The following is a 26,586-nucleotide window of genomic DNA, read 5'->3' as shown; positions in this document are numbered from 1 at the left end:
GAATGAGAGCTCAACCAAGTGGCTTATCACGTGCACATTTATAGCAGCCAGACACTCGAAAAGCGCGATGTCGATTCTAAACGTGGAGGGGAAAACTGGAGGACCCGGAGAAAAAAATCCTCGCGACCAAATATACAGCGGACGTCAAGGATCAGGATCGAACCCACGACCTCCTACATACCAGGCTGAGGGAGTTAACATCTCACCACCATCGTCAATCACCCATGATCTATCCCGCTGTTGGATGAAGGCCTCAATTATAATTGTATTTTTATATTCATCATTACCCTTGTTTGCTTAAGGAGGGTCTTGCTAAGTTTATTTTTTTGTTCGCATGAAGGGGCGACGTCGCTGATTGTGTGTCGTCCCAAATGAGTACCGTAATTTGCAGTGTAATTTTTTGCATATTTCGTATGGGTTGGCCAATAGCAGTTTTATTGCAGCCGGAGGAGAACGCACGCAGAACACAGGTGTGGAAGGGGGGGGGGGGTGATTGGGGGAACAAAATACTCCGCACCGAAAATAACTTTTTCTTATTCCTCCCCCCACTGGTACCTTTTTGTCCGGAGACACCGGGAGGGCCCTGGAGACCTGGAAACCCTTGCTCTCCGGGCGCACCTGGCCAGACACGCGGAGCGAAACCGTGGCGGGTGAATTCAAGCCAGGCATCAAAACCAGCATCCACGGCGGTGACGACGACGACGACGATGATGATGTACGTACGCTAAACTTCTTTCGCACCGTAACTTCGCCAACCGTTACCAATCAGAGGTGCGGAATGATCATGATGATGATGACGACGACAATTGTAATGATTGTATAAGTGATGAATATTAAGATAATACTGATTATAATAATGCAGATAATTAGGATCGTGTCTTTGTGGCGAGGCGCAAGCGTGGCCGCTGCGGCCAACTTGACGCCCACTTCTGACGCAAGTATTAGTTTGGGGCGCCACGGTGGCGAGATGTTAACTACCTCGCCTGGTATACAGGAGGTCGTGGGGTTCAATCCCGACCCGGACGCCTGTATATTTGGAGTTGATTTTTCTCTGGGTTTTCCCTCCACGTTTAGAATCAACGTGCGTTTAGAGTATTGGGCTGCTATAAATTTCCACGCGATAAGCCACTTCGCTGAGATATCATTTGTGTCCTGGTGGCTTCTGAAAAAGAGCTGTATAGCTCAGTGGGCTTTACCTGGTAAAATAAAATAGTAGTTAATAGTTAGTGATCTTTGTGTTTTTGTAAGTGTCGGGAGTGACTCTCACCTCGGTCGCCCTTCTGTCCACTACCTGGAGCTCCGGGCTCCCCTCGAGTGCCGGGAATCCCGTCACGGCCTTTCTGGCCAGGTGGTCCCTCTGGTCCAACGTCTCCTAAACAGCGCGGACACACAGACAAAGATCCCCCTTATAGCCTGAGCAGAATGTTGGGGCAAGTGCTGTTAGCAAGCACCCATGAAGGCCGGCACGGCACGATGAGGGGATGGGTGGTCAGCACCATGCCTGGCCGCCTTTGTATCGTGAGTATCGATGTTAACACCTAACACGTACACCCACATGCTCACGGCACAGGTGTACTCATCAAACATGGATATAGACACGGGTCGAAATTTGACATTTGAAGACGCCGTTCACATATTTATATGAGTGAGTGTTTTTATGTACATAATGTAATGTTGCCAATGAGTGACCAGGATGGCATCAACATGAGCAAAAAAGCAATCGCATCATACAACGTGCACCAAAGAAGCGAATAGAAATCAGAGTGAGGACGGCAAGACAGCATTGGGAGTGTGACGAGAGCCACCTACGGCCCGTCATTGCCAACTCACCCCGAGCTCCTTTCTGTGCGACGGTCCCGTCAAATCCTTGAGGTCCCTGAAGTCCAGGGGGTCCCTGAATGCCTACGAGTGTGGGAGGTGGAAGAGAGGAACTTGATTCGATCAGTGGCCCTTTACTACCAGGTGACTGCCTAACATTGTTGACCAATGACGATGATGATGATGATTGTAATCGCGGGATGTGATGACCACGACTAATACCACTGTGACAAAAATACAGAATCAGAACATGTATTTATACTGGAGGAATCCGTATCGGCCCTCTCATCAACACGAGGCAGATCACTACGGCGACGAAGACTATCACAAGCAGAAGAATGAGATCGTGCACAGACGTGCAATTATATATTACCCATGGGGCCTGGAGTTCCTGGCGAGCCTTGCTGACCTTGATCGCCTGTTAAAGAAGGTGAACAATTGTGTTAACGTGACCCGTCAAACACGTGAGCGCATCACGAGCACCAGTCTCTACAGAAGCGTTGTCAACCCGCGGCCTCGCCACATTCCGTCCTTGACCATACTTCACCACGCTGGCTTCGTGCGGCTTGCGGAAGGGGGAATCCGTTCCGACGTCACTCGCCACCGATATCAGCCGTGAACGGGGGGGGGGGGGGTAATATAACCTATGTCGTCAGGTCTGCAGCGGCCGCACGGTTCGCTGGGCAGGGCGGTCGAATATCTCCCACGAGCCGCAGCGGCGTGAGGAGGCCCTCATCCATCAGTGGATTGACAACAAGAGCCGTACGCGTCAAGAAATTAAAAAAGAAGAGAGACACCTACCCCTGCTCCCGGGGATTCCTGGCATGCCCCGGTCTCCAGCTTCACCTTTAGCGCCTGAAACAAACAAAGTGTTCGGAACGAGTGTGAATCAATGAGTCAACACGTGTCAACTACCGTCTGCTGCCGGGGAAGTCAATTTCATCAGTAGTCGTCATCATTATTGATAACAAAAAATGTTGTCAGTTTAACACGCAGAAGGCTTTCACGACCAATATTATCCATAATAGAGGCTTTTGGGTGAGATCGCGTAAATATAAATGTGTCGTTAAACCACCCACCACCCGACACAGCCAATTAGCAAGGTTTGTCACGTAAAAACAGAACGTGCCGATTCGTTACTAGTAGCGCACACAAGAATAGAGTTTCCTCTATACGACGTTTCGATCGCAACACAAGCGGTCCTTACTGGCTGTGCCGGGTGGTGGACGGTCACGACACATTTCTACTTACGCGACCTAACCCAAAAACCTTTATTCATTAATAATATTGGTCGCGAAAGCCCAGCTACGTATTAAACTACTGCTACTCCATCCGGGTCTCATTCCAAGATTCCTATTCCGAAGATCCTCCGAGAGGAACGCCTCCCAGCTGAAAGCAATCGCGAAACTTCGATGAGCGGTGTGGGTGAACGCGGCTCGTCAAACCTCTCAGGCCGGCTTCTCCCGCTTCTCCCTTCGGACCGCGGAACCGATCTGTGGGAACGAAACGAGAACGCGTGTGAGTCCAATTCATGTGAAAGTAATGAAAGTCAGCGGACAAACACCTCCCTCCCTTCACCCCGATGGCCGTACGGACCTGTTCGGGAAAGTTCTGGCAGCGAGCTCCTGTTCAGGCCGCCACGGCACACGAGGACGCATGGTGTGGCCAGCACCATGCCCCGACCGCCTTTGTCTCCCCAGTTGTGATTTTTAAATTTATTTTTTACACGCTGCATCAGGAAGGCTGAGTCGTACCTACGAGAGTCCCAGGACCGGTTCGGATATTCGCAACTGATTTTAGCCGCGGCCGGGGATCGAACCCAGGTTCGTAGCGCATTGCGCTATGACACTACGCCACCGCTCCCCGTGTCAACGCAACAACAGTTGGAACTGCAATGGTTCGTCTGGCTGCAGAAGCAGCAGCAGCTGCGAAGGGCTTTTGGAAGAACGGTTGAGAAACTCGACCGGAGTGCGCCACCCAGTGGCACACGTGTATCAGAGACACCTTCGGTAAACGGTCGGGATTATACTAAACTAAAACTTACTCATCTTTTTATTTTACCAGGTAAGGCCCATTGAGCTATATGGCTATTTCTTCTAAAGCGACCTGGTCACAAATGATAGCTCAACGAAATAGCTCATCACGTGGAAATGTATAGCAGCCAAACGCTCTCAACGCGTGATGTCGATTCTAAATGTGGAGGGGAAAAACCAGAGGGCCCGGAGAAAAATCCACACCACCACGGGGAGAACATGCAAATTCCAAATATACAGGCATCATCAGGGTCGGGATCGAACCCACGACCTCCTTCATACCAGGCGAGGGTTCACGTTTGACAGCGCCTGTTTACCCTCAGGTAAACGAGGAACGGCCGACGCACGATCGAATGAAAATCCGTTGCCATCGGCGAAAATCTGCACAGGTCCATTATATTTTTCCGTCGTTCGCGTTGTATTCGGATCGTCCGCCCGCTCCTCATCCCCCCCCCCCTCCCCTGGCTACTATTCGAGGAAACACTCGGAAGAGGCCGGCGCGACACGTCAACGGGACCGCTCGCCTCCAAGAAGATCAACGAGGGGAGCTGCCACGGAGGGGGAAGGGGGGCAGGCGGCCACCCACCTCTCATCTCCGTCGACGCCAGCTGCTGCTCGAGCATGGCGCGGAGTCTGGTGCTGATCTCCGCATCCGTGGCCGCCCAAGTACCGGCGTCCACTCCGGGGTTGAGGCTTCCCACGGGCTGCGCCCTCCCGACGTTCACCCCGGCTGCGGGCGCCACGTAGCGCGAACTCTGGCCCACGCCGCCCTGCATCATGCGCTCCAGCTGGTCGACGCGCGACTTCACGGAGCTGAGCTCGCTCCCTGGTGGGGGGAGGTGGGAAGGAGGACGTCGCCGCGTGACGATCGCCGTGCTTCGTGCTGCGAGTGCGCTCTCTGTGTCTCTCTTGCGCTCGCTCAGTCGCTCGCTCGCTCGCTCTCTCTTGTGCTCGCTCAGTTGCTCTCTTGTGCTCGCTCAGTCGCTCGCTCTCTATCTTGCGCTCGCTCGCTCGCTCGCTCTCTCTTGCGCTCACTCACTCACTCGCTCGCTCTCTCTTGTGCTCGCTCAGTTGCTCTCTTGTGCTCGCTCAGTCGCTCGCTCTCTCTCTTGCGCTCGCTCGCTCTCTCTTGCGCTCACTCACTCGCTCGCTCTCTCTCTTGTGCTCACTCACTCACTCTCTCTCTTGTGCTCACTCACTCTCTCTCTCTCTTGTGGTCACTCACTCTCTCTCTCTCTTGTACTCGCTCTCTCTCTCTCTCTTGCGCTCGCTCACTCGCTCGCTCACTCTTGCTCGTTCTCGTGTATAGGTTTATTTTGTGTCACCGCGGTGCGAGCAGCATGTGAGTCTCACTTTCTTCAACAGTGACCTGGCTCACCGAAATTAATTCCAGGCAGGGGGGAGGAGGGGGGGGGAAATTACGCAGGGGGTCCAATTCCATTCCACACACGGGGGGGGGGGGGGGAAGAGTGGTCCGTGCCAACCAAAATTGTATTTAAAAAATGTTCTACTTCAAGTAAGAAAATAGTCACGGGTTGGTGCAGTTGCCGCTGAATGATACGGTGGTGGGGGGGGGGGGGGGGGGGGGGGGGGGGGCGGGTGGTGGCGTTGCCGTACCCTGCGCGAGGAGTCCGGCCAGGAGTCCCAGCAGCAGCAGCCACGTGAGCAGCAGCCCCAGGAGCCAGAGCCACCAGGGGCAACCCGCACAGCAGGGGCTGCAGAGACCGCCGCCGCCACCGCCACCCTTGCCGCCACCGGCCTTGCCCGAGCCACCCAGCCCGCCCCGATTGCTGGCGTACCACGGCTCGTCGTCCATTTGGGTGTCTGCGGAAAGCATAATAATGATTGTGATGATAATGACGGTAAAAATAACAACAATTACATAGTGTAAATGCTTACCCCGAGCTCTCAATGCTCTGATAGTGCGCTGTTTTTGAGTTGTACGCATTTTGGCGTCATCTGGTCCAACACCAATGGAGACTAGGCTCTAAGAAAAGCTGTCTCGGGTGTGGACCAATCAACTTCAAGGACAGTCCATATCATTATCATTATCAGAGTTGTTTCTTTTTGTTTGCATTTTGACTGCTTGTGTTGTGGTGATTGCAAACATGCCTTGTATAAAGGTGTCAGTTTTTGTACCAGTTGATAGGGTAAAAACCTATTACTATGTGATGAACGTATTTTACATTTGTATCTCATTATTATCATTGTTATCATTAACTAATTCCATTTTATCATTAAAGTCATCATTATTTATCATTCGGATTGTGAATAACTCATTTGAGCACGCGTCAGTACGATCAACATTAGTTGCATGACGACGATGACATATTTAATGTTTCCGTGGTAATCATCGTCAATTCCATTATCAACTACCAAGGGTTTGTCAATAAATACCGTTTTTACAAGTAATATATATGAGATAATCGATATGGTGGATTCACAAACATATATTTATATCTACGTATACCTACTTAAAAAAAAATCCCACTGAAAACAACGACGCGCTGTTGATTCAAACACCCTCGATTATTCAAAAACTAAATTCATCAGCGTCGGAGCGAGATATTAATTCGTGGGATTGCTTGTTGTTCCATGAAAGCGGAGCACGTTTCCCAAACTCTCCAATCGCTGCCATTCGCAGAGAGGGATCGAAGCGCTACAATGACCACTCCTCGTGGAAATTGTCAAGAAAATGCCACCTGGTATAGCGGTACTACAAACGAAAAGCGCGTGCGTGCGTGCACGCATGTACGTGCGCGTGCATGTTGAACTTCTTTCGCACCGTACGTAGCCAACCGTGCTGACGGGGGGTGCGGGGGGGGGACAGCGCAATGGGACGTACCGATGAGTGTCGCTTTGTCCTTCACATACGTGCGGGTGCCTGATAGGGGCAACAAACACACAAGTAAATACAATTTACTTTTCTTTTCATGAACGTAACAAAATTTAATTTTGACATTTTATTTGGATACAGAGCAAGAAAATAGCGCAGATGCCGCTGAATGAAACGCGACTGCGCGGACGGAAGCGGTCGCCGTCGGGAATGTGAAATCATCACCGCTGGATCAATCGCAGTTGCGAAATGACGACGCAACGGGTGGATATAACACACATGGGGCAAAAAATGCAGAGGTAAAATAAATAAACCCTCGTAATTTACCAGATTTGTCCCTGGAAGATTGGATGACCAAGACGTCCTTCTTGGGAGGCTCTTCAGACAGATACATCTCTGTGAGGTGCACACCGGCAGAGGGGGTATCAGATACTGGCACCACTTAAATTTTCACTCCATATTCACGGAATGCTGCTGGGGCTTGCTCGTTCAGAATAAAGATTGTCGGAGTAAGGCACTACAACCACAGTATAAGGCGCTCCTGTCTGCAATAATCATATATTATTATTATTATCGTACACCCTACACTCCGATAATCCTATAAACAGCTGATGCACAATCACGTGGACAAAATAAGGCAAGGTGGAGATGTGGCACGTGCCAAGATAACTCAGCGTTCCGGACCGTTCCGGCTCGCTGGGTTTACAGGTCGTGACACACGACCGGCCTCATGGTTACAAAGTCGACTTCGCGGATGTTGAACCCGTCGCGTGCCCGTGACTTGCGCCCGTTACCTTTCCTTGCTCCGTGGCCGCTGGAAGTCAGAATCTTTACGTCGGAGCTGTTGGCGCTTTCATCCTCGCCGTAGAGTTTAGTTGCGGCTGTGATGACGATAAAGCAGAGCAGCAACGCAATGACACGAACAGCTCGCGGAATAAGCACACGGCTCGCAGACAACCGCATTAATCATCGGAGCAACCACGGTGGAAATTCTGCGTTCGGGTTTATTTGCCCATTTCTAGAGGAAAAAAAAGAGATCTTATTAACGCGAGTCCTTTCTTTTATGTAGGAGCCTCGCTGAGTCTCAAGACTCCATTTCAGGAGGGTCCTGCACTGGCATGTTTGGCCGATAGCGTTCAAGAGCGTTTGGCTCTATGTGGGAAGAAAGCAGAGTACCTGGAGAAATGTGACGTACTTTAATGCGATCAGAAACAGTAAAAGAAAATCCGTACACAATGAGAGATTTAGCAATCGTCCTCCAAAGGCACATGTTACGAGAAATATAAATTTGCCTCTACCATTTAAAATGATGACGATAGCCGAGCTGAAATGTTTAATGTTATATTGCAGATACGCGAGCACTCACCACCGGAAGCAGTGTCAGAACTCTGTTTCTTGATGGCGATGTTTTCAACGCGAGTATTTACAGATCCTAGCGGACACAGGAACAATAATAACAAGTAACTTAGTTTTTTTTTATCCAAGAGAAGCATACTGAGTAGTAGGACTCCTTTTCAGAAGGGTCCTGCATTCAATTTTTTTAAGCCAACTAATGTGGAAACTGGAGCAACTGGAGAAAACCCACGCACGCGAGGGAGCAACACTCTATCCCCGGAGAGATGTAAGCAGACGGCAACGAGCCCACTTGCTGTACTGCCTTCTCGTGGTGAGCCAGGGTATGGAACCTCCTCGACACAAACGTGAAGGGAATTTCACACCACCTGTGCGGTGATTCACCAACCCTCGCCAGCTCCACACTGCCGGGCTATGGGCCACGTGCAAATCCACCACGGCCCGCCATACTAAAGACGGATTAAAACGCCACTGCTGTAATCACGCACATGCTTCTCGCTTCACGAGTTAGCATGCGGCGTGGCATCAAACGGCGTCTAAATGTGACTGCGTGTCAAGCCGCGGTACAGAAACAGGGGGATGAATACATTTTAGAAACGCAGAGGTAAGAAACAATAAACTTGAGCGGGGGTGAGTAGTCGACAGCTCGCACGGCGGGGGAGAAGGGAGTTCCAAACGGAAGGTATTGTCGCTCGCAGTGATGAGGTGTTTCGTGGCCGTCGATTAAAGCCGCGTTCGTGTTTGTTTACCGCTGGCCGCCTTCGGCCGCTCGGCGAACGTGCTGTGCTTCTGAGCGGAGTAATCCTCGCTGAAGGCGTTCACTGCGGTGACAGTAACAACAACGCGCGCACCCGTCGTGAGCGACGTCGCAAGCGAGGCCGAATAATAGTCGCAATTGGAAAGCGAAGAAAGTGAGAAGGGCTCATGCGCGGTGAGTTGTACGCGAGCCGATTGCATTTTTGCTTTTTACATTTGGCGACAAAAAATGTGCTGACCACAAAGACAACAACAATGGTAAAAAAAGAAAAAAAATTTCTTTGCGCGTAGGTGGGAACCCGACTACCCGGAGAACGTCCGCGCGTATGAGGGGATAACCCTCAGGCTGCCCACACAGGAGTAGAGAACCCATTTGCCGAGAAACCCTCCGACGGGGGGCCTCTACCGATCGTATCTGGATTCGAATTAACGGCGTCGATTTCGCCCCAGATGACGGCGTTCGTTGCGATTAAGCGAACACGCAAACACGCGGCAGGTGATCCGCCGCGGCAAGACTAGACAGTCCGATAAAGCGCTGTAGTCTACACTCCTTCAACGGAGGAACGGCAAACGACACAAACTCTCTCTGCTGAAGCCCCTCTCGTCGCGGCGAGCAGCAGCAGCAGCAGCAGAACTCGGCATTGGCTGCCATCATTCGCGAGAATAGAACGGGGGGGGGGGGGGGGCTCTCTCGATGTTCCTCTCGCGGAGGCCGTTCCGCTAGAGCGGGGGCCGGCGACCTGCGGCTCCGGATCCGCACGCGGCTCTCTGGCGATGTGACGTCGTTTAAGAAGAGCTCTTGAAATATAGAGGGTTTTTTTACAGAATTCTATTTTAAAAACTGCCTCTTTTTATTATTATTTTGGTTGCCGACCCCTGCGCTGGAGCGAGAGAGCGCGCGAGCCGCTAAGCGGCGCGAGAGCGAACGAACGAACGAGCGAGTGAACGAATGAACGAGCGAGTGAACGAGCGAGCGAGCCGTACGGTCGACGGTGTTGTAGGTGGGCGGCTGCGCGGGCTGGCGCTGCTGTGTGGTCACGGCGTAGGAGGCGATGGAGCGCGACGTGGACGAGTGCGCGGGCATCATGGGCGCGCCGCCGGGCAGCGTCGCCTGCAGGGCGAACGCCGACAGCTTGGGGTCGACGTGGCGCAGCGGCTCGGGCGGGAAGTAGGAGAGGTCCTGAGCGGAGCGCAGGCGGAGGTCCACGTCGTAGTGGGGCAGCACCACTGCGGGGAGGACGGCGGACGGCAGGGTCAGCGTATCGTCGTGGAGGGGGTCACAATAACGACGTCGACTTGTGACGCCGCCACCGCCGCGTTCGCTCGTCGCTCTCGTAGAGAGAGGGAGAGAGAACGACTCCAAATATACAGCAGGTGTCAGTGAGGGTGGGGATCGATCCCACGACCTCCTGTATACCAGGCGGGGTTTTCAACATCTCACCACCGTGTCCCCTTATCCTTAGGAGTGGCCGTTGAGAGAGCAATCGTGAAACCACCTGGTTTGACGCTGTTGTCGATCTTGACCCAGGTCTCGTCGTCCGAGCGGTAGCCGCTCCTGCCCTCGACGCTGGGCTTGCGCTCCAGGCTGGGCTTGCGCGGGATGGGCAGCGTCCCCATCGCGCTCCGGGAGACCGAGCGGCCGCGCGTGGGGCTCACGCTGGCCGAGCGGGTGCCCTTCACCAGGCGCTTAACGTCGTCCAGCTCGGTCCCTGGGGGCGGGGGGGGGGGAGGGGGTAGGGCCGGTGGGAGGCGGGGGGGAGTTTTTGACCGAGGGTCCGGAGTTTTTTTCGTCTGACGTGTGTGCCACGGTGGCTGTGAGATGCGAACTACCTCGCCTGGTGTACAGGAGGGCGTGGGTTTGATCCCGACCCTGACACCTGCTGTATATTTGGAGTTTGCGGTGTCTCTCTCTCTCATCATCATCATCACGGTGGCTGTGAGATGTTAACTACCTCGCCTGGTGTACAGGAGGGTGTGGGTTTGATCCCGACCCTGACACCTGCTGTATATTTGGAGTTTGCGTTGTCTCTCTCTCTATCATCATCACGGTGGCTGTGAGATGTTAACTACCTCGCCTGGTGTACAGGAGGGTGTGGGTTTGATCCCGACCCTGACACCTGCTGTATATTTGGAGTTTGCGTTGTCTCTCTCTCTATCATCATCACGGTGGCTGTGAGATGTTAACTACCTCGCCTGGTGTACAGGAGGGTGTGGGTTTGATCCCGACCCTGACACCTGCTGTATATTTGGAGTTTGCGTTGTCTCTCTCTCTATCATCATCACGGTGGCTGTGAGATGTTAACTACCTCGCCTGGTATACAGGAGGGCGTGGGTTTGATCCCGACCCTGACACCTGCTGTATATTTGTAGTTTGCGGTGTCTTTCTCTCTCTCTCATCATCATCATCACGGTGGTTGTGAGATGTTAACTACCTCGCCTGGTATACAGAAGGGTGTGGGTTTGATCCCGACCCTGACACCTGCTGTATATTTGGAGTTTGTGGTGTCTCTCTCTCTCTCATCATCATCATCACGGTGGCTAGGAGATGTTAACTACCTCGCCTGGTATACAGGAGGGTGTGGGTTTGATCCCGACCCTAACGCCGGCTCTGTATTTGGAGTTTGCGTGTCTCTCTGTCCGTGGTCGCATATAATTTTCTCCCGGGTCCTCCGGTTTTTCCCTCCACATTTAGAATTTTAGGGTATTTGGCTGCTGTAAATATCCACGTGATAAGCCACTTCGCTGAGTTATCATTAGTGATAGCCAGGTCACTTCTGAAAAAGAGCTATATCGCTCAGTGGTACTAACCTGGTAAAATAAAAAAAGTCTAGTTTAGAATATGGAACAGCGTTGGCCAGGCGATGCATGAGTGTGGTGAGCAACTCACATCTGGGTGACGGTGAAGTACTCTGCAGCCTTTGGCGGATCTGGCTCTCTGTTGAGAGAAGGCAGTGGGGTCACGCTGTTAGTGCAACCTTCAAATCATGGTTGGGAAACCTTTTCCTTACCGATGGCCAATTTTTGTGTTAGTTTGTTGTCGCCCCCCCACACCTCCCATTAGCACGGGTGGCTACGTATGGTCCGAAAGAAGTTCGACATACATAACAAATTGATGATAAGACCTTAATATATATAGAGGACCGCAGAGCTTGGGGAAGGGGGTGGAGTTGGCACTGACTCATCGTGTGGCTGCTGCTCCCTTCCACGCATGAGCTGTGTTACCCAAGCGTGCCTCTGCACTTTTAAATCCAGATTGAAAACTCATTCCTTTTGAACTCATTTTTTGTGTGTTGAGTTTGTTGTCCTTCCCCCGCACCTCCGATTAGCACGGCTGGCTACGTATGGTGCAAAAGAAGTTCAACACACATACATACAAGTAGGACTTTCAATCCCCGTTGGCGAGCCACACATGAACGCACACAGCCCAGGCCCCTCTATGACCGCAAACGGGCGTGCTGAAAATCATACGCGCGTTGTTTTTTTTTGCCAGGTTCGAAAACCATTCCCCCTCCAGCACCCGATTAGTGCGGCTGAGACGCCCGCAGCGATGACCAAAATGACGTTCGCGGGAGGCACAGGAGCGGTGAGCCTCATGTAGTGCCCTGGGGCTTGAGCAAAGTGAAGCCGTGAGGTCGTGTGTGGCTAGTGGGGGGCCGTAGGTCCCCCCCCCCCGCCGCCGCCCGTTTGAATCGACGTAGCCCTGTTGAGACGACCGACGGCAACCCATAACAATCAAACCCAGGTGGGTGTCCGTTCACCGCGGTGCGCCTCACCTCGAGACTGGCTGCGCCCGCGCGTCTCTGCAACACAAAGGCACGCGCGGCGAGGTGAGGACGACGGTGTGTGGGGCGCAGCGTCAACAAAACCGCGCGCACAAATATTGAGGCTCGTCCCCCTTATTCTCAGCCACGCGCTGTCCGCTAAGTGCTCTCCGTGAGCGCACAACTGCAGCCGCTCGGTAGGCGAGAAGCTCGCGTGTCTGGCGCCGCGCGGGCCGTCACCCTCGGGGGCACGTCAGCGCGTGATGTTCACACGCCGCGTACACGTAACCGATTCCCGCACGCGCAGTGTGATGTGTGCGCTCTGAGCTGAATGAGGGCACCATCGCGGCGAGCTGCACAACCACAAGGCAAAGATCCCCCATGCAGCCTTAGCAGGATGTTGGGGCCAGTGCTGTTAGCGAGCACCTATGAAGGCCGGCACGGCACACGAGGGGGTGGGTGGCCAGCACCACGCCCGGCCGCCGTTGTCTGCCCAGTGGCGATGTTAACACGCCGCACCAGGTACTCATTTGAGGCTGAGTCGACCTAAGGGAGGGCCAAGTCCAGTTCAGATAATCGTCACTGGTGTTGACTGTGAGCAGGAATCGAACTGGGGTCGTCGGGTTTGTAGCGCTGCGCTACCACTCCCCATGAGCAGTAGCTGTAAACCACGCTCACACACTAGCACAAAAACCAAACTGCCGTCTGTCACTCCACCTGTGCTCACCTCAAGCTAAGAATACACAACAACAACTACCGAACCGAGATCTATTTAGGCTTGTCGTTTGTAAAGTAAGAAGTTCGTACCAAGATTTTTTCGAGCTGGCTCTGGAGATGATGGGCGACTGGAGGTGTCTGCAAAGAAACAGCGCGTCGAAAAATCAGTCGGGGGTAGAGGGGAAAAAGGTCGGTCTTGAGTCTGGATTGGAACTGGGGCAGGGAGCCAACAGCACGAGTGGCTGGGGGCTTGAAGACAGCACGCACAAAACTACCGCACAGCATTACCAAGGCTCAAACCTGCCATCTCGAAACATCGCACGCGTCTAGCGCTGCCACCTCCCCAGGACGTTCTCTTTGTGTATCAGCTCCCTTGGGGAAATTTGTCGGTGTTTTTTTCGAGACGTCAAAAGTCCCCGTATTTGTCAACAGTAAGTTGCGCAATAATAATCATGACAATAGTTACACACAAAGTGAGATGTTCCACTCGCCATGACCCGTCGCGGTCTGTGCGACCCTTCACTCCTCCGTCACGCGGAGTCACGAGCTCACGTGACCCCGCGTGACCCCCGCCGTGACCCCACACGACCCCACGCGACGACCCTCACCGCTGCTGAAGTCGAACGCGGTGGCCCCCGGTGAGCCGAAGCGGCGCTCTGCTGTCGTGGAGTTGCTGGTGACGGTGGTGGTGCTGGTCATGGTGGTGCCGCCGTTCGGGCCCCTGGTGGGAGAGCGGCCGCGGGGGGCGGCAGGGGAGCGCGCGCGCAGCGTCTCCGTGGTGGTGATGACCGTCATGCCGGGCGGGCGGGCGCCTGCGGACGCGGGGGTGGCAGCGAGGACGGGTCGGCGGATGGAGAGAGAGAGAGATGAGGCGAGGGTTGTGTGGGTGCTCAAGTGGTGAAGATGCTAAATGTAGAGGGAAAAACCGGAGGAGCCGGACAAAAATCCACGCGACCGCGGCGAGAAAGAAAATGCAAACTCCAGATATACAGGCGTCAGGGTTGACTTCGAACACCGCGACCTCCGACATACCAGGCAAGGATTCACATACTGCAGTGCCTGCTTACCATGAGGTAAACGAGGAATGCCAGAATATTCTGTGGTTCTGGTGCAGATAACGGCATTTAAAACGATGAAGGCATTTCAAACATGTGGACATTTCTAGCAGCCAAATACTCCAAATGCACATTGGTCCTAAATGTGGAGGCAAAACCCGGAGAAAAATCCACGCGGCCGCGGGGAGAGAAACACCGCAAACTCCAAATACACAGGCGGCATCGTCAGGGTCGGTATCGAACCCTCGACCTCCAGCACACCAGGCGAGGCAGTACACATCTCGCCACCCGTGGCGCCCAAACAAAGAAGAAAAAAACGGAGCAGCCCCGGCTAGGCCTCGCCCCTCCTCATCGTCGTGCCACCCACCTCCTCCACCTCCTCCTCCTCCTCCCCACGCCGTGGTCTGGCTGGGGCCGACCTGGTAGGAGTGCGCGCCGGGGCTGAGCGGCACGTTCAGCGAGTGGAGCGGCACGTTGTGCGAGTGGAGCGGCGTGCCGGGCATGGCGGGCACACGCGAGGGCCCCAGGCGCCGCTCCATGCTGCTCGACGTGGACACCTTGCGATGCGCGGAGCCGCCGACGCCGCCGGACCCTGCGGGAGAAACAACGCGAGAGGCGGCGCGCGGCGTTGGTGGACTTTTCTCATCTCGCTCGCACGCACGCACGCTCTATTTATATTTACGTGTGCGTCCGTGGATGTATTACCGCGCAAGCAACAAAAAAAGCCAACGATTCGGGGACTTGAACAGGTACGTGCGGAAGTTTGTGCCTGTAGACCGGACAGCAAGTGCGCTTATGGTGGACATTACCCATTGGTGGACACTGGTAGTATATGTCACCCCAGGTCGTATCTAGCAATGGCCTTGGGCTGATGGGTATTCCTGGTTCTTGTGGGAATTGAAGGGTCGGTTTATCACACCATTTCCCTTTGCTCTAGCGAAAACTATGAGCACACAATTGCAGGGCATGTCACCAACACTGAGCCACAAATGTGAATTGTAGATCCCAACGAACGTCACGCTTACGTGGGGGCAGCGAGGCCAGACTGGTGCTGCTGAAGTCACCTGCAAAAAGGAGAGCCATCACAATGCATTAGATTCGCATGCCAAAGTCAGTGATGTATTGTCAATAATGAAATGCACGTTTGCGTTTTTCATACAAAACAAACGGAGGCGTGTCCAGGACATACGGTGCGAAAACGGTTCAACGTACGTACATGCAAAGCTGTGTTGAAAATATATTACTCTTCATTTGCAAGATAGCTTCATTATCACATTTTACAGTCCACTTTTGATCGTTTTTATCGCATAATCTTCTCACAGATGGCACAATTTATTGAATTATTCCACCACCCGCCCCCCCTTTAATTTATGTAGCGCTCTCCAGCGTCCGAATGGATCAAGTGATATACCATTACCTGCAGAACAAAATTCATTTAAAACAATCGATTCGCACAAATGCATTACTTAATGCACGTGTAAGTCTATCATATATTAAGCCTAATATATTTTTTATCAACCAGGTGAGAACTCAAGAGAGCAGGATGAGCCTCGTTTGCTTTAGCCTGCCGGTAGGGGGCAAGGATTTCTGTTGTGCGTGGAATCCCATGGGAGTCATTTTGCAGTGTCATGTCCGAATTTCTGTCAATTCGGAACCTGTCTCTTTTTGCGAACGACGTCACGAGGTATCGTTACACCTTTGCCGACCACTGTGAAGCCGACGGCGCTTACGAGCATGGCCGTTTACACACCGCCGCAGTATTAACCAGGGCAGCCGCTGGATTCGAACCGCGAGCAGTACAAGTCAACGATTCGTAGCATCATTGGAGAGCGGGTTTATATAGAACGAGTGAAACTCGAGTCCAGGCCAGGGACAATGCGATCTGCCCCGTATCTTATTTGCCACTTGTGCAAGTTGCGGATAATTGGGACCACGTGAAAACCTGGGATTTTACGTGCGTTCTTCATCTCACGTCACCTCGCCGCACCTGGAGTTATTGATAAACAATCCACGGGGCACACACAGATCCCGCTGTGTTGTTCCACAGTAAGCTCGGCGGTCTCATGGTCAGAAAATTCAAGTGCAAATAAATTTGTTTTTAAGTTTATTTCTGATTCATCTCTTCGGTGCAGATAGTCGTACTGGAATTGTGTTATTTTTTTACCCATCTTACAAGTGGTTAATTAACTTAAAATTAAAAGTTTATTTGACGTCACTTTTACATATAACCCTCGTCATCATCGTCATCGGTCATGATCAATCCACTGCTGGATGAATACAAAACTAAATCGAGTTGCTATGTGGGAGAGCATCTTTATTTAACTCACACAGTAACTCAAAAGGTTAAAAGTGATGCTTTCATTTTCAGCCACGATATATCCACTGCTGGATGAATGCCTTCCCAAGCCGTCGCCATCTCTCTCCATCTTTGTGATACAACACCCCATTGCAGTGTAGTGCTGTGCCTGCTTCTCTAACCCAGGTGTCCTTTGACAAAGAGACCCGTCATCTCAATGAGCCCCTCAGCCGCTCATAAATACACTCGCCATCTGTCTGTTCTTTGTTGGCTCGTGATCTTCAAGGGCGCTCGCTAAAAAAACGTTACTTGCCCCAACAGTCTGTGAAGGCTATACGGGATGGCGGTGGGGGGTGGGCTGGGGCTGGTGGGGATCTTTGTTGAATTTGGAACGCGCGTAAGCCGCTGAAACTCACCGTCGCGCGTGTGGCTCGGCCCGCCGTGCATTTGGGGTCCGGTCGCCTGGAACCCCATTGGAAAATCGCCGTGGAGGCCTGCGGAAGAGCGGGGGGGAGGGTGGGGTGAGAAAAATAAATCGCACAACGCCACGATGATGGACGGCGATGGAATCCACCTGCGAGGGTAGCCCCGAAAGTACTGCCCCACTGGCAAGGGATGCGACTGCTCTCGTTTCACGATGCGCAGGGGCCCGAGCATGGATGGCACTTTGCGTTTGCCATGGCCGATGCCAAACAGAGATGCTACAGGCTGCAGCGGCGACCATGGTGGGCAGCATGGCGCAGAATAATCCAATGTTGTGCTGTGCTTGTAAGCCACGTCCACGCTGCCCACTTTCACTAAGCCACCACACTACGAACCAGCGCGGTGAAGTACGGTCAAATAACAACCGGGTGGGACGCGCACGGCTCGTCGAGGCCCTCATCCAGCAGTGGATGAGCAAAAGGGGGAGGGCCGTACTTGTACGCTTAGGGCACGTGGAGTTTAACGTGCGATGAACTGTTCCTGACAATCTTAACTGTGGTGTTAAACAAAAAACCATCACGAGGTCTGATGCGAGTAGCTATGGCAGCGTACGCGGGGTTGTTTTTTTGTGTGTGTGTGTCAAATCGTCGAGTGTTAGAAAGAGAAAAAAAATTGCGACAAATGTTTTGTTGTTGTTACCGTTGCCCGACTTTAGTAAGTGTGAAAATATTCGTCCGTCACTACCACCACCCCTAACACGCGGGTGTGAGCACAAGCATTGCCGCGCGTGAAGTGGGGGTAGGAGCGGTGCTGGACTAAGCTAGTGTGGGGCCTGTAGTATATGTTATATAGGGGCCCTAAACTTAAAAAAACACGTAAAAATTAAAACAAATGTTTTACTTATATAGTAAAGTAATTGGATTTTTTCATTTGCTATACAGCCAGATAATAAGACAAATCGCTAACCTTAAACACCCAGTTGTTGATAAAACTTGAAGGCAGTATAGAACTATAGTAATGGAGCAAGTGCAGAATCACTGAACCGGAATTGATAGCTTGAAAGCGTTTAGCGCGGGGCCCGTAGCATGTGTAGCTACTTTTTCTACGAGGATAATCCGGCGCTGGGCATGACTGCTTCTAAGGGAAACAGCCCCGCGGTGCAACTGGCAGCAATGATGTTTAAACACATTCCGAACATAGTTTATACCAGCGTCGCCATTTAAGATAATAGTTATGATTTAAAAAATATTGATGTTTTATATATACGTGTGTGTGTGTATAGCGCCCAATGAGTGTACGTCACTCTTGTGTCAATCCGCTGCTGGATGAGGGCCTGCCTTTGCCGTGCGGGCCACGAGGGATATTTGACCGTGCTGCACCACGATGGTCAGTGTGGGTTTGTGAAGGCGGGTGGCGGGGGACATAGCCGTAGGAGCTAAGAAGTACAGTACAATTTAAAGTTGCTGTTGTGCTACACCCTGCTGTCCACCACGAAGCATCCCTGCGGCCTGCGGCACTTGTTTCGTTAACGGGAGTTGCCCTCTCCAAGAGGTATCCAGGCTCAGGCCTGCTTAGCTTCGGAGATCTGATGAGATCGGACAAATTAAATGCTAACATTTTCAGCAACGGTCCTCTTTCTTTAGACACGGGTCTCTGTTTAAAAAAAAAACATTAAAATTGTGCCTTCAATTATCTCTTACCAAGTTATTAACTAATGGCCGACTGGCTTAGATTGGATATCTCTGAAATAACGATAATTTTACAAACACTTCAGCTCACTCTTTGTACCAACTCTGCTCGTGACAGCAGTTGGTTAAAGGACGTACAGAGAACTATGACCTTAAACAGTTTTGCCGCCCAACAAATGTGACTTATTATTGGATACAAATTACGAACACCTAACACAATTGTTTGTTTCCGCCATCACTTGGCAGCCCCGTCGTCGCTGGAGGCTTCCCGTTCCAACGCGAGACTTATTTTTCACGCATGAGAACAACCGAACGCGAGTTCGACAGCCATGGTGGACTCCCACAAATTTAGTGAGCCCCCCCCCCCCCCATTTCAGAACGCGTTTCACAAGGCGAGGGTTTCCTCGCCCAGGTGGTCCCGACTTGGGGGGTTCGCAAACCCATATACCTGTCACCCCCTTATCAGTACCCTACCTCATTACAAACCTTATTGGTCACCCCGTGCCCATATAAATCTCAACGTTCATCCTACAAAGTCCCATCACAAGGGAAAAACACAAACAAATAGACAAAAAAAATGTGCCCCGATTGAAACGGCTGTACGTCGTATGGATCTAAAAACGCAATATTCCCTGCTGTACAAGAATAAGTGGTAAACCGTGTGGGTTGACAGGTATGCAAACCCGTCGCGTTGGAGGCGTGGGTTGGCGAATCACGTGGACGTAGTTAACTCATTGCCACGTTTTGTTCTCCCACAACAAAACCTTGCTCAGGTGATTGGTGGGTTAACGACATATTTATATTGACGCAATATTACACTTTTTCATTTTATTATTATGGATAATATTGGTCGCGAAAGCCTACGTGTTCAACGGACATGGATATTTGTGAAACTCCCAAACCCGCCGGGCGGCCAGAGGGCCTGGAGAGTACGGAACAGCAATGGATTCTCGAAGCGACCTTGTGTGTAGCTTTGACTGTGATCCCCGCGCAAGGCGTGGATTTTCTCTGTAAAAATGTCCCACATGCCAAACGTTGACGAACGGAATTGGCCAAACATCTCAACACAGGTCCCTCCTGAAAAAAAAAACTCCTGAAACTCAGTGACGCTTTCTTCGGTAAACAGAAGACATCAATTACCCCCACCCACCCATTACACGTGTTCACAGGAGGCTTTGGTTCCACGAACCCCAAAGTACAACTCATGTGACCAGTTCAGATTTGGTTACACTTTTATCGTAACTACCATGGTCATTATTCTCGTGAACTTCACACCTTGATATCTCCAGTCATATGTATGTATGTTGAACTTCTTTCACACCGTACGTAGCCAACCGTGCTAATTGGATGTATGTATGTTGAACTTCTTTCACACCGTACGTAGCCAACCGTGCTAATTGGAGGTATGTATGTATGTTGAACTTCTTTCACACCATACATAGCCAACCGTGCTCATCAGTCACGCCAAGGCTTCACTCTACCGGGTTGACCTTCACGTCTCATCCAGCCGGGGGCCTCCACCACATCACGAAACAAATCATTTCACTTCCTCCTCCAAACCGCCCGCTCTGCTCGACTTGGAACTCCCTCCCATCGTCCATTTTCCCCTACGATTGTTCTCCTAGAACCTCGCTCAATTAGAGAAACACGCTCTTATCGGCTCTACTTGCATCCGTGCTCTGATTTCATGGCTTTGGAGCACACCTGCCATCGTCATCATCATCACCGCCGACCATCGATGTAACCCTCCCCAAGCCATCGCCCATCCCTCTCAGTCCTGCGATGTCATCGTCCACTAAGCACTCGCACACGAGCTGATTTAATTGCCCGTCTCCTCGGCCGAGTTCAATCCCTCGACAGACACGCTCCGTTATTCCTGACCATCGGTCAACGTCCCCTCTAGCGGCAGGTCCTGCAACCTTGCTCAATGCAAGAAAAAGGCAATCGTTCTTGATCTGCTGTCTGCTGTACCCTAAACAATGCTCTAGGTTGCCAACTACTCTGTGTTACAGCCCACCGGGCCCACGTCCAGCAACTAAGATTTTAAAAAGAAATCAATAGAGCTAAAACTGAACCAAATAATTTGTATTTTACCATCGAAGGCCCACTGAGCTACATAGCTCTTTTTCAAAAACGACCTGCCCACAAATGATAGCTTAACGAAGTCGCTTTTCACGTGGAAATTTATCGCAGCTAAATTCTCCAAACGCGTGACGTTGATTCAAAACGTGGAGGGCAAAACCGGAGGACCCGGAGAAAAATCCACGTGACCACGGGCAGAGAGAGAGAGAAACACCGCAAACTCCAAACACACAGCAGGCGTCAGCGTCGGGATCGAACCCGCCACGTCCTGCATACCAGTCGAGGCAGTTGGCATCTCGCCACCCGTGTTCAACCCCAGGCTACTGCACGGGCGAAGTTCCCGGCAGCGTCGTGACGCGGGGCGACGGCGCGGCCGTGAGAATGAGCCACGCTCGGGGGGCAAGGGGCGGCTCGCGGGTCCCCTCCGTATTTGATACGTACGTGCCCTGTGCAAATAAAGCGCGTGGACTCACCGCCTCCCGACTGGCTGGTGTAAGTCATCTTTTTAATGACGGTCTTCTGCTGGGGCAGCTGAGACAAGTCGCCTGCGTTAAGGACGAGAGAGCACATGGGGAGGGAGGGGGAGGGGGTTACGCGAGGGTAACACGAGGGTAACATCATCGACGCCGCATCCATGATAACAACGCGAGATCCCGAACTTTGTTGGCCATCGTTGTTGCTTGATGTAGTGCCGAACGCAGGTGACCACGGGGATTAAGAAGAGCGGTGGGACACGGCGAGGTTTCAGTCGCCGCTCAACGTTTTCCGAGGGGCAACTTCAAAATGCTCTCGACTTCCTAGGAATCGGAGGTGATCACTCGAGGACAAAGGAACGGGTTGTCCACAACAATCCTACAATGCTTGTTTCCCACGTGAACAAGTTTGTTTTTGTTTTTTTAAATAAATGTCGGGTACAATGGAGGACACATTTAAAGGTGGGTGAGGTTTACTCCACTTGATTGTCCGCGAAAGTCACGCTCAGTTGTAGGGCACGTTGTCAGGAGGGTCTGGCTGCTCCATTGGGTTTTTAATTTCAAGATGTTTTCAGGCAAGTCATGGTGAGTGTTTAGTATACAAGCGGAAGGAAACCGGAGCACCCGGAAAAAATCCACGTGCACGCAAGGGGGCAACACTCTATCCCCGTACAGATGTCAAAAATATGTACTGTATGTACTGCATGTTGAACTTCTTTCGCACCATACGTAGCCAATCGTGCCAATTGGAGGTGCGGGAAAAGGACACCAAACTAAACACAACAACAAGCAGTTCTAAAGAAATGAGTTTTAAATCTAGATTTAAAAGTGCATCGCTCCAGTGGCTTCCTAATTTCGGAAGGAAGAGCGTTCCAGACGGCCGCAGAAGCGCATCTGAAATCGCGAATCTCGCCCGCGTCTAGTACTGCCTTATCCTGGCGAGGGAGGGTGTGGCACCTTCCCGACGCCCATGGGGAAGAGAGTTCCACAGCTCATCTGTGTGGTGATCCACCACCACCGGAGATGGGATGTTGGTGAGTGGCGTGCCACGATTTACATCCCGGAACAATCGTTCCGGGATTTAAACCTTGCCGGGTAGTGCACGTATCCCAGACAAGCGACAACCGAGTTTACACCGGGGTGCTTAATAAGCGAGCGCACAGATCAGTCGGCTTTAGTGGAAGCGATGTTTGCTTAAGTCACGCCAAGTGTCGCGTACATGGTTCGACAGCATCTCTGGGCGTCGCACACAAAGTTGTGAATAACAACACACATCCCCGCACCCACCACCCAACTCAGGGAAGTAAGTGCAAAATAATAATGGCGAGTCGCAATAACAACAACAACGTGCACTTGTAATACTGCACCACCGCACAATGTCCGTTCACTCTCGCGGAGAGAGAGAAATCGAGGATGTATCCACGTTGAACTTCCTTCACACCGTACGTAGCCAACAGTGCTAATCGGAAGTGCCGGAGGAAGGACAGCAAACTATGAACACAAAAAGCCCTCCTCACGGAATGAGTTTTCAATGTGGATTTTAAAAAGTGCAGAGGCGCGCGGAGGAACCACGGACATTGCGGGGAAGGCAGCAGTCGTAGCCATACGATGAGCCGGTGCCAAATGCCACTCCCCTCTTCCCGTTCCCCAAGCTCTGCGGTTCTCTATCTATCTATGTCAATGTGTTGTCGTCCAATTGACGAGCGTTGACGTGCCTGCTCGCGTGTTTATCAATGTGTGAACGGTAAAGTGTTGAGCGTGTTACCTTCACCGGAGCCATAGCCCAGGTCTATGGTGTGGTCGGTCTTGACTGGGCTTGGATTCAGCAATGATTCTGTTGGGCAAAGTGACAACACGTTATCCTGTCAGTATTATACCAACAAAGAGCCAAACAGCTGTATAATGCAACACGTGATTTTTTTTATTTAAGACAAATTTGAATTTGCGCAACCTGATTTTGTCCCGAGCGTTGTCACATTTCACGTTGTAAGTTACACGGAAGCACCGTGTCTGCGACATGCGGTCGGTTGCGTTAGAGTTTGCGCTTCCTGCATTTCGCTGAATTGTCGACGGTATCTTTTTTATTTTTACGGGGTGGAGAATCGGCGGCTCGGTGGTTTAGGGCAGCGACGCACCGAATCCAGCGACCGAATTCACAAATCCGCAGTGAGCAGCGCGTGAGTGAAGGGTCCGAATAAGAATTTTTATTTAGCCTGCAAGAAGGAATCCGATGAGCTATGAAGCTCTTTTTGACAGATGTCCAGTATGGGAGCGTCGGCAAGTTACAACAGCAAACGATGCAAAAAAAAAACGATAGGAGTGCAAAAGAGAGAGAGAGAGAAAAAAAGCTAAGGACTGTAAGTAACTAAATAAAAATACATTAATTCTACAAGTCCGATTTATCAAGCTCGGGCAAGGCAGCAAACAAAGCAACAGCAACAACACAGTCCCAGGCCACACCAGGATAACACCACACAGCAGCAGTCCCTCAATAAAATGTCACGTTAACATCGGACGAAGGAGTGTTGTCAAACGAAGTCTGTTCCCCACGCCCTCGCTCGCCATGCCGTACCTAAAACTCTTTCCAGATCTGCCATGTCCGCGCAGCGATCGGCCTCTCGCTTGCTGCTGTCAGAACAACTCTCCCTTGCTTCGTGCGACTCCCAGCAGATTAAGGCAATCGCAAGATCTGAAAAAAAGGACGTAAAGTAAGCAAGCAGAGGTAGGTCATTCTAGATTTGAAGCTTTCGTGACTGCAAGGATTCATACTCTTAGTTCTTTCGGTAAAGTCACGTAGGTAAAAAATGAAATTAAAATTAATAAAAATAAAATAAAAATTACGACGTTTCGGAGGCAACACAAGTCTCCGTCATCAGGTGGATTCAATCCATGTTGGACCAAGTCCTCAATTATTGTTAGGGTGTCAGGCACTGGAACTTTGGTGAACAGAGATACTACGTCAAAACTGACGAGGATATCATCAGGAGATAGTACCATGTCCTTGACCATAGAGACTAATTGGGTTGAGTTGAGTACTGCCGAAGGCATAAGAAGATCACGCAAACTCCGATCATCTTCGCAAGCGGCGACTTGCGGCTGGCCATCGAACAAAGACGGCCACTGCGTCACGACGCTTTCAGATGCGCTTCTGCGGCCGTCTGGAACGTCTCTGCATTCCGATATTAGGAAGCCGCCGGAGCTATGGCCTTTTAAATCTAGATTGAAAACGCATTCCTTCAGAACAGATTTGCGTGTTCGCAGTTTGTTGTCCTTCCCCAGCGCGTCAGATTAGCACGGTTCGGCTACGTACGGTGCGAAGGAAGTTCCACGTGCATGCAGATGGAACACGCGATTTTAGTTCAACGGATGCGTCTGCCACTCGGCAACAGCGAGAGCCGTTTGCGTTGATGTAAAAGCAAATAAACACGGCGTGCGCAGTGACCCGGTCAGTCAAACACAGTCGTGCGATTTTAACAGAAACGAATTAATAATATTAAGAATAATATTGTTTATATATATTTGTAAAGCACCTTTCTTACCCGAGTCTCAAAGCGTTGCGCAAAAAAAACTAGATTCACAAATATGAACACATTCCAAACGAAATACAATCAAAGCTGATAATAGCAATATTAACTACGCTCACAACATACACGAAATTAATAACTACGATACAATGTTGTCCAATATAGTTGCGTCGGTACAAGCCTGATGAAGGTAAAGACTTGTTATAGAAATGTTCGCTACTCGGCACATGCGAGCACGTATTAGCACGGTTGGTTCATGCATGGCTATGTACGGTGCGAAAGAAGTTCAACATACATACTTGCATGTATGCAGTAAACTGGATAAGATCCACGGGAATGTGGCCACAACAATCTATCGATGGTTCATGCACGCAGCATAGCAGAGTTTAAGATGGCAAGGATTCAACTCTACAATTCAATCTGCCCAGACGAATGTAGTGAATACCACTCATTACATTTACACACGATGAAGAACAATTGCTCAATTTTTTGCATCCATTTATTAACTGTAAAAATATCAATTTAGGATTTAGTACTTTGTGTATGCTGCATAAGCGCAGCTAAAACAATGTAATTTCTGAAAAGTGACCCTTTCTTGTAAGTATTATCATATATACATAAATAAAAACTTAACGGGATAACATTCGACATTCTTTGACACTGGACATGTCAAATAAAAAAAAATAATTATAAATCAAAACTCTCATCAAGATATTTCACAATTTCTCTATTGGCTTCTTAACCCAAACAGCACAATAATGCAACCGTATGAATTCACGAAGAATTTTCGTGGAAAAACGTTTCAACAAATATCTTTAAACGCACAAATAATAGTAAATAAACATTGAAAATTCTTTAAATGTTAACACGACAGATTTGAGACACATGCAACAGTTGTCCAAAGTGCACTCCTCTAATCGAGTCCATTTTATGCTGGATTAAAATCCCCCCACGTTAGAGCCGATGGGCATTTAAAAAAAGAGACAAAGACCGAACCTGCAATAAAGTGTCCACACACACGGGCAGCGAACCGAGCGAGAGACCTTACGCAACCCGGACCCAGCGATCAATCCCGTCACACACACGGGGTACCAGGGGGTCTACCCCCCCACTACACTCCACCACCCCCTCTCTCAATCTCTACTCACGAAATCTCCGTCGCACTTGCCCGTCGCGCAACGCGTGTTCTGGCAGCTCGGAGCAAACCGACCCCGTACTTAAGACTTCGTGCGATCGACGCGGTCGTACAGTCAGCGCGGAGGAATGCACGCGTGTTGCACAGGTGTGTGGTGGGGGGCGAGGGGGGGGGGCAGCCACAGGTACGCACCTGAGCTTTCCGCAGGAGCTGCCCGGGCAGGCACGAGGGGCGGAGGTACAGGTGGTACACCCCCTCTCACCGGAAAAGGGAAAGTGCACAAATAAGGACTTGTGTGTGTGGCGAGTTTGAATTTGTGTGTGCGCACCGAGGGGAGATGTGAAGTTGCCGTTGGGCTGGGCTGGGGTTAATGGGGGTGGCGTGGGCCGGGGGTGGCTGTGGGTGGCTGTGAGTGGACGGGTGGGAAAGGGAGTGGCAGGTCTCTTCTCTGGAATTGGGCTCAAAAACCTCGGTGACCTTCCCACCGCGTTTGATGGAGATGCTGTTTTTGTTTAAAATCGGTTCGCGTGGCAACGACGGAGCCAAACACGTAGAGTCTGTTCTTTGGTTGTTGTTTTTTTAAAGAGGCCAAGTTTCAGTGAGGACATATATCGCTTTGGGACAAATATTACCGCT

The 26,586-nt window shown here is 51.2% G+C and overlaps 1 protein-coding gene across 1 annotated transcript in view; it reads right to left on the bottom strand.

Annotated features, from left to right (window-relative positions):
* Window positions 1-26,295, bottom strand: part of COL17A1 (collagen type XVII alpha 1 chain) — a 51,750-nt gene extending 25,455 nt beyond the window's left edge. The window contains exons 1-26 of the mRNA XM_061556688.1: window positions 26,143-26,295; window positions 23,864-23,980; window positions 23,057-23,125; window positions 21,292-21,363; window positions 17,042-17,119; window positions 15,355-15,393; window positions 14,697-14,921; window positions 13,883-14,086; window positions 13,365-13,412; window positions 12,570-12,596; window positions 11,684-11,731; window positions 10,293-10,505; window positions 9,781-10,023; window positions 8,790-8,861; window positions 8,054-8,119; window positions 7,482-7,568; window positions 7,015-7,083; window positions 6,697-6,735; window positions 5,469-5,675; window positions 4,438-4,677; window positions 3,264-3,311; window positions 2,620-2,673; window positions 2,192-2,236; window positions 1,831-1,902; window positions 1,268-1,372; window positions 556-618 (exon numbers count right to left, since the gene is read on the bottom strand). Of these exons, the coding sequence (XP_061412672.1) occupies window positions 556-618; window positions 1,268-1,372; window positions 1,831-1,902; window positions 2,192-2,236; window positions 2,620-2,673; window positions 3,264-3,311; window positions 4,438-4,677; window positions 5,469-5,675; window positions 6,697-6,735; window positions 7,015-7,083; window positions 7,482-7,568; window positions 8,054-8,119; window positions 8,790-8,861; window positions 9,781-10,023; window positions 10,293-10,505; window positions 11,684-11,731; window positions 12,570-12,596; window positions 13,365-13,412; window positions 13,883-14,086; window positions 14,697-14,921; window positions 15,355-15,393; window positions 17,042-17,119; window positions 21,292-21,363; window positions 23,057-23,125; window positions 23,864-23,888 (2,458 nt within the window). The 5' untranslated portion in view covers window positions 23,889-23,980; window positions 26,143-26,295. The remainder of the gene's footprint in view (window positions 1-555; window positions 619-1,267; window positions 1,373-1,830; window positions 1,903-2,191; window positions 2,237-2,619; window positions 2,674-3,263; window positions 3,312-4,437; window positions 4,678-5,468; window positions 5,676-6,696; window positions 6,736-7,014; window positions 7,084-7,481; window positions 7,569-8,053; window positions 8,120-8,789; window positions 8,862-9,780; window positions 10,024-10,292; window positions 10,506-11,683; window positions 11,732-12,569; window positions 12,597-13,364; window positions 13,413-13,882; window positions 14,087-14,696; window positions 14,922-15,354; window positions 15,394-17,041; window positions 17,120-21,291; window positions 21,364-23,056; window positions 23,126-23,863; window positions 23,981-26,142) is intronic.
* Between the last annotated feature and the right edge of the window lie 291 nt (window positions 26,296-26,586).

The sequence above is a fragment of the Lethenteron reissneri genome, chromosome 22 (assembly GCF_015708825.2).
Source record: "Lethenteron reissneri isolate LAM-NWPU_2019-01 chromosome 22, ASM1570882v1, whole genome shotgun sequence".
Classification (NCBI taxonomy): domain Eukaryota; kingdom Metazoa; phylum Chordata; class Hyperoartia; order Petromyzontiformes; family Petromyzontidae; genus Lethenteron; species Lethenteron reissneri.
Note: the sequence above shows the minus strand (reverse complement) of the source record. Positions and strands in the feature narration are given on the sequence as shown.